At 54.7% G+C, this 17280-nt stretch overlaps 1 protein-coding gene across 1 annotated transcript in view; it reads right to left on the minus strand.

Annotated features, from left to right (window-relative positions):
- Positions 1 to 17280, minus strand: part of BLK (BLK proto-oncogene, Src family tyrosine kinase) — a 73069-nt gene that overhangs the window by 13374 nt on the left and 42415 nt on the right. The window contains exons 2-6 of the mRNA XM_058288029.1: positions 9829 to 9934; positions 7604 to 7655; positions 4938 to 5031; positions 3180 to 3278; positions 1908 to 2011 (exon numbers count right to left, since the gene is read on the minus strand). Of these exons, the coding sequence (XP_058144012.1) occupies positions 1908 to 2011; positions 3180 to 3278; positions 4938 to 5031; positions 7604 to 7655; positions 9829 to 9933 (454 nt within the window). The 5' untranslated portion in view covers position 9934. The remainder of the gene's footprint in view (positions 1 to 1907; positions 2012 to 3179; positions 3279 to 4937; positions 5032 to 7603; positions 7656 to 9828; positions 9935 to 17280) is intronic.

Genomic DNA, 17280 nt, shown 5'->3' on the forward strand with positions numbered 1-17280 from the left:
CAGGCTGGTGAACCTTCCTTCATCCCTGGAGCCTGCTAGAGCTTGTCCAACTTACATTTTTATAGTCCCTCCCCAATATGTATTTTAAAATGAGGAAAGCAGACTTGGCCCAGTGTTTAGGGCATCCGTCTACCACACGGGAGGTCCACGGTTCAAACCCCGGGCGTCCTTGACCCGTGTGGAGCTGGCCCACGCGCAGTGCTGATGCGCGCAAGGAGTGCCCTGCCACGCAGGGGTGTCTCCCGGCCCCACGCGCAAGGAGTGCGCCCTGAAAGGAGAGCTGCCCAGCGCGATAAAAGTGCAGCCTGCCCAGGAATGGCGCCGAACACACGGAGAGCTGACACAGCAAGATGATGCAACAAAAAGAAACAGATCCCCGTGCTGCTGAAAAGGATAGAAATGGTCACAGAAGAACACACAGTGAATGGACACAGAGAGCAGACAACTGGACGGGGGCAGTGGGGGGAGAGAAATAGATAAAAATAAGTCTTTAAAAAAAAACAGTGCATCCATTGGTGCAGGTTCAAGTGGTTCCGCAGAGCCCCTAAGTTCTCAGCGCACCCCGTCTTCCCCACCCTGGCATCGTAGCCGAGCATTTCCCCGGGGCTGCCCGGTGTGCTGTCAGCAGTCCCCGGACCGGCTCTCACTTGTCTGACGCTGCCCCACTCTCTGCGTGCTCAACCACGACTGCGGCCAAGGACCGTCCAGCAGGGTTTTCCCACTGGAGGGAGCTCTGTGCTGCCATTGCTCAGAGCACAGGAACCGAACCCCGGACCTGGCAGCCCCCCGGCCCTCGCTGCTCCCAGGTCCCCGGCGCCGTCTCCTCCCCAGCTGAAACGTGGCCACATGGCCGGAACAGCCCCTCAGGCGCAGGGCTGTCTTCCCACAGGCCGGGGACACACTTGGTGCACCTGGGGTGCCAGGTGCTCCTGACACACTGGGGGCTCCGGCGCCAACTCGCTGTTGCCCTGGGCCAGCCCTGCGCTCGGGGCTCAGTTTCCTCTTCCTTCAATGGGACCCCGTCCTGGCATCTCAGACATAGAAAATTCACGGCAAATGGGTCCCAGGGGGATACTGAGCTTCACGGCAGCACACACACAACCTCCTGAACTGGCAACGACCCCATGTCCATCACAGACCACGGGCTCTTCACACACCCAACTCTACATGCAAACGCGAGCAGACCGCCGCCCGGCTCAACACCGCGCGCGCACCCACACACAGCGCTGCCGCAAAGGGGCAAGCCCCAAAAGGCACAAGCGGTGGGAGTGCGTTCGTGGGACGCCGAAAAACACCCAGAACATGGGTGGCAAATCCATGAAGGAAAGCGGGGAGGGATTTCCTTAAAAGTGAGGGCGCTGATTACATCTGTGGGAAGGGGGGCCCAAAGTGGGGGAGCAGGAAGCAGCTCTGTGGAGTGCCGGAAGGTTCTACATCTTGGCCTGGGTTGTGGTCCCACAGGGGGTTTACTTAGGGATGACTTTCTTTTTTATACTTTATCATTGTGCACTTATTTAAAATGTATGCAATGTATTTTACAACAAAAAGAGCATGAAGAAGAAAAGAAAGATAAAGGAAAGAGAGGGAGGGACGAAAGGCCCCAAACTAGCAGCCTGAGGGTGGGGGGCGGGAATGTCCACTCGGGGTTGAAGTCATGGCCTTGAGGTCGCTGGTCTGTCCCTCTCCACAGCCCCGCGCTCTGTCTCCTCTTGCACCGGCCACAGGCTGCTTTTCAAACCTGAGCTGCCCTCCAGCCTCCCATGAGCAGCTGAGGCACAAGCTCTGGCTGAGATGACCCCTAAGGATCCTGCTCCCAGACCCCCGGCCCTGCTGCTGGTGCCCCCCGCGTGCACGGGAGGAGGCCCCTGGTGCGGCCCGCAGCCTGCGCGGGGCAGGGGGCTGCTCACCTTTGCTGGTTTCACTCTCTCTCACAAGGAACGAGCCGGCCTTATTGATCGGAGCCAGAAGCTGCCTCTCAGCATCTTTCCGGTTAATCGATCGAAAGAACCATCTGGGAAAAGGGAAACAGGCAGACCTCAGACCGCGGCCGTGCGTCTCAGAATACGTTTATCCAAAATATAGGGAAAGCATAACAATGATTTTAGTGGCAGACGAGGATTGTGGATAATAATATAAAGGCAGGGATGCTCTTCTACTACAAGGTATTAAGAATGTGCTGGTACATGGGAAAAACATAACCATTGCAGTTTATAGACTAGAGTTAACCGCATCATAATGTTTTTTGTAGTAAAAGCAAAGAAGGTACTATACTAACACTAAAGATTAAAATGAAAAAGAATATGGGTTTGGCTGTGTGAGCTATGACTAGGGTTAAGCATTTTTTTCTCTTCTTCATTTTTCATGAATAAGTCGTTTAATGTTCGTTCACCCGCTTCTCTTGCTGACACGAGGGGAATGGCTGAGTTAGTAGATGGAATTAGATGACATAAATGGTGGGCAGAACTTCTTAGGTGTAATGCTTCCATAAGCTGTTGAGCTGCCCTTTTCTGTTATTTTATTATTTTGGAATTTTAAATAAAAAAAGAATATTCTTATCCAAATAGCGCCCCCTAAGCTTTACCTGTCTCCGCAAGAAATAAGCTATGCTGTGTCTTTCCCGGGTTCACCCAGCTGCTGCCCCTGCACCCGGTACATTCCTCCCATCCCTGCACCCTGGTCCCACCCTTTCCCCGTCAGTATGTGGATTTACTGTTTTATTTCAAGAAAAGGAGAACAGTGTTTGGCTGACCTTTGCTAATTTTGCTTTAGAAAGTGCACCTGCCCAACTGCCCACATAGCCCCGGGTGCCTATCATGAGCTCACTGCCCACCTCCCGAAGTGGACCAAGTGCCACGCCGCCCGGGAGAGCGCCCCGAGGGCAGCAGGGCCGCACGAGGCCTGGGCGAGGCCCCCGGCAGCCCCGAGCAAGGCCTCCCCCCGCGCTGCGGGGCCACCCGAGCGTCTCCGGCAGGTGCGCTCAAAGCGCCTCGGCTCCTTCACAGCCGGGAGAGCGGACGCCACCCCGGAACTGGCTGCCGCTGCTGCGAGGCCCCCGGCAGGCCCACTGCCCCCTGCTCTGCCCCCACCCACAACTCACGCGGCCCCCAGGGCCGCCCCGGCTGCTCCGCAGCCCCCCCCGTGCCCGCGGGCCCTGGCTGCCCCTTGGCGCGGCCACTCACTTCTCCACTTCGAGGGTCTCCACTCGGGCAAGGAAGTTGCTGGGCACGTAGCCCTCTCTGCCGGTGGTGAGGGACTTGGCCAGCCACCAGTCTCCAGTTCTGGGGAGGGGACACAAAAGCTCGGTGAGGACTCGGCAGGGCCCCTGGGGAGCTGGCAGCCCTCGATGGCGGGAGCTCAGCTCGGGAAGCAGAGAGGTGGGGAAAGGGGCAGCCTGGCAGGTTCCCAGCGTCGCAGCGCTGCCCGGGTGGTTTCTAACGAGAAGTGCTCGGCAGCCAGGTAAAACCAGGAGGGCCCCTGCGTCTCGCCCACAGCCCTGCCTCGCGGTGAATGGGGCAGAACTGCAGAGGTGGCTCAGGATCTGGGAGCGAGTTGGGACTGGCCTGGGGGAGAAGAGCGGGGCGGCCGAGGCAGGGGGGACAGGGCAGCCACACGTGATCAGAAGTCCAGGCTTTCATCCTCTTGGCGCAAAGCCACGGCAGAGCTTCGAGATCAGAATTAGGCCCGTCAAGCTCCACAGAAGAAGCCTGACGTTTGAGCGAGAGCCGACTCTGGGGAAGTTTCTGAGAAGGGCTATGCTAAGATACGCTGCTTTCTCCCGGAGAATCCTGGGCGAGAGCTCTGTCTAGCGCAGGAGATGAGTATGGACAAACTGACTCAACTGCAAGGCTCTATGGAACAGCAAGTCAAGTGGAGCGGGTGAGGAGTCAGGAGGGCTGCTGGAGGAGGTGGCAGTTGAGGGGCTTTGAAGGATGAATAGGACTTTAACAGGCAGGGCAAGAGGTAGTGAATGGAAGCCCCCTTACCAAAAAGACTTCAGAATGGTATATGGAAGGAAGACAGTTGGGTCAAGTTTAAGAAAATGCTGGAAAAATTATAATGTTAGAAAAGCATGAGGTGGTGGGCTTGGCCCAGTGGTTAGGGCATCGCCTACCACATGGAAGGTCTGTGGTTCAGATCCCGGGTTTCCTTGACCCGTGTGGAGCTGGCCCACACAATGTGCTGATGCGCGCAAGGAGTGCCGTGCCACGCAGGGGTGCCCCTCACGTAGGGGAGCCCCACGTGCAAGGAGTGCACCCCGTAAGGAGAGCCACCCAGAGCGAAAGAAAGTGCAGCCTGCCCAGGAATGGTGCCGCACAAACGGAGAGCTGACACAACAACAAGATGATGCAACAAAAAGAAACACAGATTCCCATGCCGCTGACAACAAGAGAAGCAGACAAAGAAGATGCAGCAAATAGACACAGAGAACAGACAACCGGGGTGGGGGGAAAGGGGAGAGAAATAAATAAATAAGTAAATCTTTAAAAAAAAAAAAGGCATGATGTTAAGTGAAAGAAACCAGACCCAAAGTACTGCATATTGTATGATTCCATTTGCACAAAATGCAAATATAAATAAATTTATAGATGGAATTAGATGAGTGCTGATGTAGGGCCATGGAGGGATAGAGCGATGGAGAGGTGACCACTAAGGGGTGTGGGGCTTTCCCTTTTGGAGTAATGGAAACGTTCTAAAATGGGTTTTGGTGGAGAAGGCACAACCGTGATTATACCAAAAGCCGCTGGCTCTACGCTTTGGATGCGTTGTATTACATAGAACACATCTCAGCAGCACTGCGGTTATCGGGGTGGCCGGCAGGATGGCGGGGAAGCCTCTCTAGCACAGGTCACGGAGGACAGCGGTGGGTGGGTGAGGGGTGGGCGGGCGGGAGGCCAGCGCGGCCGGGACACTGGCCGGGCAGCGCCGTGGGGACCTACTCCTTCAGGATCTGCAGCTTCTCTCCGCGCAGCACCTGCAGGTCCCGGTCGTTGGTCGCGTTGTAGTCGTACAGCGCCACCACGAAGTGCCCCTCTGCAACGCACGGGGAGGCCGCGCCCTCGCGGGAGGGCCGGCAGGAGCGGGTCAGCGGGCCGTCAGCCCTCTGCCGGCTCCCGCGAGGGCCACCGGCGGCCGCGGACACAGGGTCGCCATGGCGACCCGCTCCCTCCCGGGCGCTGAAGCGGGCATGCCTGCCGGGCACCCGGCCTCTGACCTCTGGTCGGGACCCGCGGGGGTCCCGCTCCCCAGGGCCCTGGGCTCCCCCTGGAGCCCGCGTAGGGAGCCTGCGGATCTGGCGGGGCCGCCGTGCAGGGAATCAAAGCCCGAGGGGGGCTCAGCGGGAGCTCTGCCGCGGGGGAGGCACTGATGGACAAAGGCGACACGGGGACCCCGTGTCACAGGCTCCCCGCTGCCCTCCCTACGCCTGAGCACCCCCAGGTGCCCACCCAGCCTCTCCCCTAAAGGTGTGTGGTCCTGCCCCAGGCGACTTCAGGGCCAGGAGCTCCGGCCCGCGCTGCAGGCTGGCGGCACCCGACGCCCCTGCCTCTAAACCGCTGCCCTCTGCCGTGCCCCCGAGCAGGTGGGGAGGGGCTCAGGACTCAATGGGGCCCCTCTGCACAGCTCTGGGGCCCAAAGGAGACGCCTGGGAGAGGTCCCCTGTGATCGTCTGGCTTCCCTGGGGGTAGATGGCTCAGTTTTGTCAAGAACCAGCGTGTCGGGAGCAGGTGCAGCCCGGTGGTTGAGTGCCTGCCTCCCGGGCACGAGGCCCTGGGTCTGATCCCCAGGACCTCCTAAAAACAAGCAAAAGAATGAAGAGACCCACTCTCATTGGGGAGCAGATGTCGCTCAAGGGGTCGAGCACCTGCTCCCACGCAGGAGGTCTTGGGCTCAATACCCGATACCTCCTAAAAACAAACGCAAAAACCTGCTAGCGTTGGGGAGCAGATGTAGCTCAGCAGTTGAGCACCTGCTTCACACGGACGAGGTCCTGGATTTGATCCCTGGTACCGCCTTAAAAAAAGAATGAGTGGGCAGGTGCGGGGCATGGCCCCACTCTGGGTGAAAGCGGGGCTGCCGTGAGGACAGCGGGCCCTCAGGACTATGATCCACGCGCCTTCCTGGCTCCAGGCCTCATTTCCTGGGGGCGCCCCATCTGTGGAGGGCGCTGGCTGCCGTCACCGGCAGGGTGGAGCCCCGCCCGGGGGTTCCGAGCGACCGCAGAGCCTTGCTCGTGCGTTTCCCTGCCTCGGAGCTCTTCGGGGGGGGGGGGGAGGGGGGGCGTGCCTCACTCACTTTTATACCCTCCCCAGTCCTTGAGCAGAACCAGCTCTGCAAACGGTATTCAGCGTGCAGCATGTGAGTCAGAGAACGAAGCGGATGTGGCGCAACGGATAGGGCGTCCGCCTGCCACATGGGAGGTCCAGGGTTCAAACCCCGGGCCTCCTTGACCCGTGTGGAGCTGGCCCATGCGCAGTGCTGATCCGTGCAAGGAGTGCCGTGCCACGCAGGGGTGTCCCCGCGTAGAGGAGCCCCACGCGCAAGGAGTGCGCCCCATAAGGAGAGCTGCCCAGCACAAAAGAAAGTGCAGCCTGCCCAGGAATGGCGCCGCACACACGGAGAGCTGACACAGCAAGATGACGCAACAAAAAGAAACAGATTCCTGGGGGGACAGAGAAATAAATTAAAAATCTAAAAAAAAAAAAAAGAATGAAGCACCGCCAAGGCAGCCCCTGCCCTCGCACAGAACTTGAGTTCTGAGGATGTTCTGGGGATTGGAGAGTGGGATTCCGCTCGCCTGGAAGCCAGTTCTGAACCTCTGTGGGTGGGCTCTGAGTGGGGCGAGCCTCACCCAGGGCCTGCCTGGTGGTGGAGACGGGCTGGTGGGCGGGCGATGTGATGGTCAGACAGGCAGCGACCGTAGAGCAGGCTGGGGAAGGGCTGGGAAGGAGACGGGCCCGCGGGGGGCAGACTTAGGGCCGGGGTTGCTGTGGGGCGTTTTGCTCTGGCCCTTTGAGGTTGAGTCAGACTCTTTGAAAGCTTGGCTGGGATGAAGCTGCTTGAAATTCCCATAACTCTTTCCTTTTCCCTCTTTTTTACAATTGTATAATTAATCTGGTAATTTTTTTTTTGCAAAGTGTTTTTTTGTTTTTTTCAGGAGGTACCGGGGATTGAACCTGGGACCCTGTACACGGGAAGCAGGCGCTCAACCACTGAGCTACAGCCGCTCCCCAATGAGAGCTGGTTTTTTCATTTGTTTGTTTTTAGGAGGTACCGGGGATTGAACTCAGGACCTCGCATGTGGGAGGCAGGCACTCAACCGCTCAAGCTACATCCGCTCCCCAAGCGTTTCTTTTTTAAAATCCCACCCAGGCTCAGGCCCACTAAAGGACATGGTGTTTGGTTCCAGGAGAGCCCCCCCAGGAGCCGGCGAAGCCCGGGACAAGGCTGGGCCCCCTGTCTAGCTGCTCCCGGCCGCCCCCACCCAGTCTTCCCGTCTCCAGATCCCTCCTTCTCAGGAAGGCCCTCCCAGCTCTTCCCCGCTCGGACCCCCGAGGCAGGGCGCTGAGGGGGTGGCGAGGGGGGCTGCGCTGCCCGAGCTGCTTACCTTGGTCCGGGGGGCTGCCCTCAGGCGGAGGAGTGCCGCAGTTGAAGAGCACCTTGAGCGGGAACACAGAGCAGGTTAGAGCAGGCCCTGGGGGGCAGCCGCGCTGCCAGGGGGCCCTGAGCATACTCTGCTGGAGCCAGGCGGGGGGCTGCGCAGTGAGCTCGGTACCCACCGCGGGGGCTCCTCGGGGTGTCACCCCCAGATCGTCGGTCCCACGCCGTGGTCAGAGGACAGTTGGGTGGGGACGCCCCAGCTGGCAAGGGAGGCTGGAACTGCCTGATAAGAGGCTGTGCGTGGGGGAACAAGCCCGAGCAGCAGCATCAGAACCCTGGATCTATCGACGGACTTGCAAAAGGGCACTTGCGGACGTGGAGACTATTTAAAAAATGTCTTTTCCTAAAACTCACAGATTTATTCCCAGGTTCAAGCCTGTAGAAAAACTTCTGCATGATTATACCAGGAGGTACGCACAAGGAGGCTCCTAGTAAAAAAAAAATAGTAATACACAAAAGATTTTAAATCACGGAAAGAGTCCTGCCGGATAATTTCGGGAAAATGGACAAATTGGGATAGAGTCAGGCAACAGGACACGGTGCAAGGGTGGGAATTAATGAACTATGGCTACGTGCGTGCGTGCAGACAAATCTCACTAACACAGCATCGAGCCACAAACCAAGTTTCCCAAGAAGACGCCCTGTTCAATTGATTTAAAAGTCCCACGTGTGAAAACTTGAGTGGAATTTTGTTTAGGAATATATACATTTGTGAGACCGTGAAAAAGCAAAGCTATGGATGACAGACACATTGGAGTGGGCCTCAGAGCCAGGGGACGGGCTGGAGAGGGGCAGTGGCTGCCAGGGAGCTCATCACTGCCTCCGTCATAGGGTGGGAGCGGAACCAGAGGCATTTATTTTATGGCCATTCTTTCCATCTGACGTATGTCATAAATATTCTTTTGTTTGTGTTCTGTATTTAATGAGCACAATTTTGGAGTAGAAACTTGCAAAAATTTTATTATTGCATGGTGCCATTAAAAACATGAACACATCACATAAATAACGTCTAGACAAAGGGTCTGGAGGCAGGAGCTCTGAAGACCAGCTCTGGTTATCTCTGGGCAGAGGGTCATGGGTTATTGTAATTTAGTCTTTGCATAATTAATATGTGACTTCTTTTAAGTAAAAAAAAAATCCAGGCTCTACTACTTAGTAGCATATAACTTGGAGAAAAATTACTGAGTTTGCCCTTTCAGTGTTTTTTAACAGACGTCACGTTAGGTGCGGAGGCCCGCGCTCCACGGGGAAACAGGTGGAAAAGCTGCCGGGGCTCAGGTGTGAGACGGGGTTAAAGACCCCGCCCCGGTCAGGTCACGGCTAAGGCCCCCAGCGATGCCCTGCTGGACGTGCCAGTGCGGGTAGAGTGGGCGGGGGCGCGGGGCCAGGCAGGGCTTCGACCGGGGCCCCCCCAAAGGGGCCTGGGGGTGCAGGGGCACGCGGGCGCCAGCGGCCGTCTAAACCGCCCCCGAGAGACGCCGCGGCTGCCCAAGGGCGCGTTAGCAGCTGGCGCGGTGGCGGGAAGAAGGAAGGCCCTCGCCGCAACGCCCGCGCGGGTTTCCCTTGCAATGTCCCTTGTTTCTCCCTCTGGGACGTTCTCTGCACTTACAGGGCCCACGGGGTCCCCGGGAACTCGAGAGCCTGCTGGGGAGGCGAGGCCAGGCACCCTGCAGCCCTGGGGCGCTGCGCCCCAGCCTGCGTGCTTCGGGGTGCCGGCGGGGTTGCGCGGCGGGCCGTGCTCTCCAGGGGCTCCCGGCTGGGGAGGAGGCGGCAGCTGTCGCTAAATGCCCCCGAGCCTTCCCAGTCCCCCTCCCCCCTTTTGATCGCTCTCGCCCGTCTAGGCTGGCCTGGAGGAGTGAACCCGGGGCTGCCCGCGGGCCTGGTCCAGCGCCGGGAAAGGCCCCTGGCGCACTGCGCGGTCCCTGCGTCCCCGCCGGAAGGTACCGCCACTGACCCGTTCTACAGAGGTGGCCACGGGACACCGAGGAGGAAGGAGCTTGCCTCAGGGCACACGGAGTGGGTTCAAACTCTGGCCCGGCGCCAACTCCCCTGAGCTGCCGCCTGAAGTGGGGGGGCAGGGGTGGGGGCCTGCTTCTCCGCGGCAGGGGGGCGGCAGGCGGCGGCCTCCGGGGGCTTCCTGCCCCCTCCCACCCCAGGGGCGCCCTCACTCACCAGCGGTGGCAGGGGCGGAGGCTCCTTGCTCTGGCCTTTGACCTTGGCGGGGCTGCGCCGCTCCCCCTTCTCCTTGACCTGCCTCTTGCTGCCCACCATCCCCATCCTGTGGAAGCAGAGGGCGGAGGGGCAGGTCTTCAAACAGGGCGACGAGCCCCCCCCCTCGACGTGGCCGGGGGCGGACGTGTGGGGGACACCTGAGCCCCGCCACGGCGCTGGGGGGCTGGAGGGCCCACCTCGCTCCTGCCCCCCGCCTGGTTTTCCAGGGCCGGAAGAAGTAGCCCAGGGAGGAGAAGTGACGGGATTTAGGGCACGGCTGGCCAGGGGCACCTGCCAGGAACCGCCGTGGGTCCGATCCCCGGGCCAGGGGCCTCGGCAGGAGGCGTGCGGGTTCTAGGAGGCACCCGGCGTGTGCCTGGGGTCTGGGGCTTAGCCTCCTTCCGCTGCTGGCTGTGCCACTTGGGAAGGTTACATGTGCTCCCGGGGCCCCCAAGTGCTACTTCCTGAAAGGCGGGGCGTTGTCAGACCTTTCACATTTTCTGCTGAGATGCTATAAAGTCAGGGCAGACTTATCATCGGCATTGAGGCCTATGGAAGCTTCCCAGCAGCCCCAGGGGGTCTTCTTCAGAAGTGAGAAAAGTGTGGGAGAGGTTTCCCCTGAGTAAACAATTTGAGGCAGAGCCCATGTGGCTCAAGCCGTTGAGCGCCTGCTTCCCACATGGGAGGTCCCGGGTTCTCGCCCCGGTGCCTCCTAAAAACAGACAAAGCAAATGACAAGCACACAAATGAGAAAGCCAGCTCAGGGAAGCCAACTGGGCCCCGGGGTTGAGTGCTGGCTCCCCACATACGCGGTCCCGGGTTCCATCCCCAGTCCTGGTACCTCAAAAAACAAAACAAAACAAACTTAGGACGACCGATGTGGGAAAGACCCGGGGTCTGCTGCCGGCACCAGCACCCTTCTGGCACCATCGTCCTCACCCCAGCAAATCCTGGGAGGAGGGGCTGACTCCCTGCCGGGAGCCTCAGGAACCCTGTGGCAGACAATCCAAGTGTGATTCCTGATCCCGTGCAAGAAACGCTGCAGGTTTGGTTCAGGGTCATCGCAATAAAGCAAATACGCAACGAGGCGGGCCACACGGACCTGCCAGCCGCGCTCTGAGCCTTCGGCGAGCCGCCATCTCCTTGCGGTGGACGGTCTGGCCCCACGTTGATGGCTGCTGCCCCACCACGGTGGGGGTAGCTGAAGGTGGGGTGGCTGTGGCAGTTTCTCAAAATAAGACAGCAGTGGAGTTTTCTGCATCAATGGATTCTTCTTTTCACAAAAGATTTCTCTGTCGCATGTGATGCTATTTGGTAGCATTTTACCCACAGTAGAGCTTCTTTCAAAACAGAAGTAAATCCCCTCAAATCCTGGTCCTGCTTCATCAACTAAGTTTACGTAATAGTTGAAATCCTTTCCATCATTTCAACCATGTTCACAACCTCTTCACCAGGCGTAGATTCCATCTCAAGAAACCTCTTTCTTTGCTCAAGAGGCAAGTCCTCCTCTGTTCAAGTTTTATCAGGAGACTGCCGCAGGTCAGGCTCCCCTTCTGGTTCTGGCTCTCTTGCTGTTTCCACCACATCTGCAGTTACTTCCCCTGCTGAAGTCTTGAGCCCCTCAGTGTCATCCATGGGTGCTGGAATCAATTTCTTCCAAACTCCGGTTAATGTTAGTATGTTGACCTCCTCCCATGAAACACAAATGCTCTTCATGGCATCTAAGCGGGGAATCCTGTCCAGGAGGTTTTCAATTGACTTGGCTAAATCTATCAGAGGATATGGGAGCTATAGCCTTATGAAATGCTATTTCTTCGATAACAAAACTTGAAAGTCAAGATGACTCCTTGATCCACGGGCTGCAGTGCGGATGTGTGCCAGCGGCATGAAAACGACATTCATCTCATGGTGCCTCCCCATCAGAGCTCTTGGGTGACCAAGTGTATTGTCAGTTGGGCCATAATATTTTGAAAGAAATCTTTTTTCTGAGCAGTAGGTCTCAACAGTGGGTTTAAGATACTCAGTAACGAAGCTTTGTTGTTCCATTTACAGAGCTCAGGCAGAGGAGATTCAGCCTAATTGTAAGGGCACTGGGATTTTCAGAATGGTGAAAGAGCACTGGCTTCGACGTAAAGCCACCAGCTGCATGAGCCCCCAACAAGAGGCAGCCTGTCCTTTGAAGCCTTGAAGCAAGCACTGTCTTCCCTCTAGCGAGGGAAGTCCTAGCTGGCATCTTCTCCCAATAGAAGGCTGTTTCATCAACGCTGACAATCTGTTGTTTAGTGCTGCCACCTTCGTCAGTTATCCTGCTAGATCTTCCGAATGGCTTGCTGCAGCCTCTACAGTAGCGCTTGCTGCTTGGCCGTGCACTTTTATACCATAGAGATGACTTCTTTCCTTAAACCTCATGAACCAAACTCTCCTAGCTTCAGTTTTCCTTCTGAAGCTTCCTCACCTCTCAGCCTTCACAGAATTGGAAAGAGTTAGGGTTTTGCTCTGGATTAGGCTTAAGGGAATGTTGTGGCTGGTTTGATCTTCTATCCAGACCCCTCGAACATTCTCCGTATCAGCAATAGAGTGCTTCACTTTCTTGTCATCAATGCAGCCACTGGAGCAGCACTTTAAATGTTCTTCAAGAACTTGTCATTTGCATTCACAAATGGCTGTTGGGTGCAAGAGGCCCAGCTCTCCTTCTGTCTCATTTCCCTCCTCACCTAGTTGCATCATTTCTGGTTTTTGGTTTCAAACGAGAGATGTGCGACTCTCCCTTTCACTTGAATGCTCAGAGGCCGCTGTCGGCTATTAATTGGCCTAATAGTTTCAATACTGTTGTGTCTCAGGGAATAGGGAGGCCCGAGGAGAGGGAGAGAGACGGGAACGGCCGGTTGGTGGAGCAGTCAGGGCACACACGACATGCATTAAGTTTACCATTTTACATGAGTGCAGTTCATGGAACCCCAAAACAATTACGATAGTAGCATCAGAGATCACAGATCACCACAACAGATCTAACAATAATGAAAACGAACGAAATATTGCAAGAGCCACCAAACGTGACACGGAGACACGAAGTGAGCACACGCTGTTGGAAAACGGTGTGGATGGACTCGCTCAACGCAGGGTCGCCACAAACCACTAATTTGTAAAAATGCAGTATCTGTGAAATGCAATAAAGTGGAGTGCAATAAAACAAGGCATGCCTGCACTGAGCTTTGAGACATTAAGTAACTTGTCACTGGTCAACCATTTAGTGGCAGCACCGGGCTGGTGTGTGGTCAGAGCCAGCCCAGTCCACTGCCTCAGTCAGCACCAAGATTTATAACTTTATCAAGAAAGACGGAGCGGGGACCAGGGCCCTTGCAGGAAGGGCCAAGTTGTGAGAATGCATACACATATTTCAAAGACTCTGAGAGGCACCGTTTTTCACATTTTAACATCCCTGAAATAGAGATATATCTTGCAGTTGAGGGTGATTCATAGTATAATTGGCAACATTTTAAAATAATTTGGGTGATACATAAAGTAAGTGCTAAACCAATTAACAGTGTTTTAAATCAATGAAATGGTAATACATTGTTTCCAGAAAGTTTAAAGCACACACATCTTATCATTTCTCCTCAAACTCACCTTAAAAAAAAGAAAAAGTTTATAATAATTTTGAATATAAGATAGAGAACCATGGTAACAAAAAATCCCCAAGTTTTTTGTTTGTTTGGTATGCCTTACATATAAAACATATGCTTTGCATTTTTAATGAACAATACTTTCTGTAGGTGAGTAATTTCTTTGTGTTAGTTCAAATGAGCTTTACCACCAAATGAATTTGGATGCCAAACTTAAAAGCAACATTTTAGTTCTCAGAGATCCTGGATTTCAGAATTTTGTGTAAGGGTTTATGTGCCTGCATTAAGTAGGAATGACTACTGAATTTCATCAGGTTCCTATTTAATATCTATTCATATAATAATTTTTTCTTTCTTAATTGGTTGATGGAATAACTATTTGACAAATTTTCTGATCTTGAAACATCTTTCATTCCTAGAATAAAAGGTTATTTGGTTACAGCGTATTATTCTTTTTGACACACGGATTGCCCGTACTTGCTGATATTTTATTAAGAATTAAGATCTGTATTTCCAAATGAGAGTAGTCTATGAGATGTAAGTATTAAGGTGATGTTCTCCTCATAAAATTCATTGGGGATCTCTTTGTGGTTGTCTTTCATTATCTTGAGTAGTTTAATAACATTGGGATTATCTGATCCTTAAAGGCGATAGAGAGTGTGGCAACTAAACCATTTGCTTCTGGGACTCTTTTAAATAGTAGATCCCATTTCTAATGTCTTCTATGGGAATTTGTCTATTCAGGTTTTTCCTTATCTTTGCATTCATTTTGATGATTTATATAATTTATAGGAAGTCTTAGATTTCCTCTACATTGTCTGATTTGTAATTCCTTAAATCTCTTCTCTTTCTTAATTATGACTGTGTTCTCACCCCTAATATAAACTGAGTACACTTGCAATTATAATGACCGTTTTTAATTGTATAAAATTATCTTAAACTCACAAGATGGAGCAGAGTTTGAATCGACCTTTACAATTATGAAAAAGAAGACTATCAGCAAAACCACATGAACCTGGAAGAGGAGGGGACAAAAACCTTCAGTGCAGCACAAAAGCAAGCAGGTTGCAGGACAGGGAAGACGCGCCCAGACCCCCAGGTTAGGGGAAGCCGGGAAATGCGGAGGTCCCTGTAAAAGTAAAGTGCACCAGGAACCCTTCCAGTGGTGAGGACGGAAGCGTGTGCGTACGTGCGTGTGAGATAGAGAGCGTGTGTGTGTCTGTGTGTGTGAGAAGGCACCCACGGCCAGCTCGCCAGCTGTGGTACGCGTGTGTGTGTGTGTGCGGGAAGTGGGGGAGCTGGCAGGCGGAGGGGAAGCGGGCTAGTTCCGTTTATTTGTTTGAAATGGATTAGACTCCTCCTGCAACCTTCCCCAGGGCAGCCAAGCAAAGTGGGTCCCAGGGGAGACGTAGAAGGCCTGAAACTCAGCCTTGGCCAACCAGGGGATGTGGTGGAGGCTGCACCTGAAAATAGAAGCAACCAGAAACGCTTCATTTACGTCTTTCTGGCCTTTCTCAGGCTGAAGAGCACTTGACATCTGCGATCTGTTTTGATATCCACGATAACACCGAGAAGCAGGCTACGGTTATCTTCCCTTTACAGGAAGGCAAAGAGCCTCGGCGACTTGGGGCAGGGGGGGCTAGAACCCAGGACTTCCGAGTCCAGATCACGGCTGCTTCCCAGGGCCGCCCAGGGCTCGTGCCCGAGGCAGGTGGCCCGTGGCCCCACCTGAGGCTCGGGGCCCCTCGGGAGCACGGCCGAAGCGCAGCTTCCGCGCCGCCTTCTCGCTGCTCCCACGGGAGGACAAGGCCACTGGCGGGCTGCTTGACCTCCCTGAGGCTGGGCCTCCTGGCTGGTGGTCGGGGAGGTCTGAAACCACAGAGCATTCCTGAGAGGCGCCCTTGGCCGTGAGCGCAGCAAGGCGGCCTGCCTTGCCTATCGGGGTGGGGTGGGCGGCGTTTCTGCAAAATCGCACAAGAGCATAAAATTCTCAGCTGCAGCTTTCCTGTTTGGCAAATCTTCACAATACGTTTTCAGCCTTTCACAGATGTATTTCTTTTTTTGACTTATTTTTATTTATTTCTCTCCCCTTCCCCCCTGTTGTCTGCTCTCTGTGTCCATTCGCTGTGTTCTTCTGTGTCTACTTGCACTCTTGTCATGCGGCACCAGGAAACCATGTCACTTATTTTGGCGTCATCTTGCTGCAGCTCTCCGTGAGTGCGGCGCCACTCCTGGGTGGGCTGCGCGTTTTTCGCATGGGGCGGCTCTCCTTGCACGTGGGGCATCCCTACGTGGGGGACACCCCTTGCATGGCACGGCTCTCCTTGCACGTGGGCCAGCTTAGCACACGGGTCGGGAGGCCCTGGGGGTCCAGCCCTGGGCCCTCCATATGGTAGGCGGATGCTCTATCAGCTAAGCCACATCCGCTTCCCCACAGATGTATTTCAATTACATACTTTTCCATTGCTAGGGGCTTAATTCCAATATATCTGACTGTTTGAGTAAAATAAGGGGAAAATGCACCAAGATATCAAAACGATTGTGCAAACGCTACTGCATGGATGAAAATGGTGTCCAGCCGAGGCGGAGCTGTTGCTAGGAGGGCAGGACCGCTGCGTGGTGGTCGGAAACGTTCACTGGCCGGCAGATGTGCTCGCGTCCACCTTCGGCGTACGGGAATGTTGGGGATGCGACATACAATGCGCCGATGTGCAAGTTTTATGAAAGTCAAGGACCAACGGCCTCTACACAATTCACACAGTTGCCATGTGAATGTGAAGCAAACAAAATGGGAGTAACAAGGGACAACTAGCACGGAAGACAGCAAGAGGGTGTTGACAGAAGGACGCCCCGTGGCTCTTGGGGAGCGCTTTCCCTTCCCGGGTTTTCCGGTGCCCAGAGGTGGTCCTGGGATCCACGGGGAATTCCTGTCTTTCCTTTTGGGTCTGGGGCCTCTGGTGCCGGGAGTGAGTATATGAGCTCGTCGGCGCGGGGTGAGTTAAAGGCTCGTGGGGAGCAGCGAGCTGCTGTGCGACCAGGGAGAGGTCAGCGTCAAGTCACCCACTGCACTGCGGGGAGGCAGGTGCTAGTTTTAGGCGGGGCGGGGGGGGGGGGGGAGGGGAGGGGGGAGGGTGATTTGGCTAAAAAAAAGTCCCATATATGAAATCAACCCTGGAATGCGTAAGATTTCATGATATGAAAATCAGGTTGATTCTGGTTGAGTTTTTAAAGTAACAGGTGCTATCATGTGTTTCCTATTTGCAAGGCACTGAATCAGACGCCCTACATACCTTGCGCTGTTTAAGAGAGGCTCTATGGCAAGATAGAATGGTGAGGCTGGAATCCCAGTTTTGCTATTTTCTACTGAATTTGAGAAAATTACTGAACTCTACCCCTAGAATGTTAAAAGGATTAAATTATTTATTACATGTTCCAAATGCTATTAGGACATCTTAGAAAAGTACCTGGCCCCTAGAAAATGTTTAATAAATATTTTACTATTATTCCACATATACAAGTAGTTATTGGCAACTCTTTACTCTGTAACTGTACAGGTAGCTGTGAGATAGACATCCATCTCCTTTCTACAGATGAGTTGGGGCTTGGAAAGACAAAGCCATTTGCCCAAGGCCGTGCAACTAGTGAACAGCGGAGCCAGCCTTAAATTCAGTCCTGACTGACTCCTAAATCTGTGCTCTGGAATCCTTGCCACGTTGCTAAGTGAAAGCTTGACCTTTCTCGGTTGACCGGCCTGACACAGGTGGATGGGTAGGTTGGGCTATCGAGGTAG

The sequence above is a fragment of the Dasypus novemcinctus genome, chromosome 25 (assembly GCF_030445035.2).
Source record: "Dasypus novemcinctus isolate mDasNov1 chromosome 25, mDasNov1.1.hap2, whole genome shotgun sequence".
Lineage (NCBI taxonomy): Eukaryota > Metazoa > Chordata > Mammalia > Cingulata > Dasypodidae > Dasypus > Dasypus novemcinctus.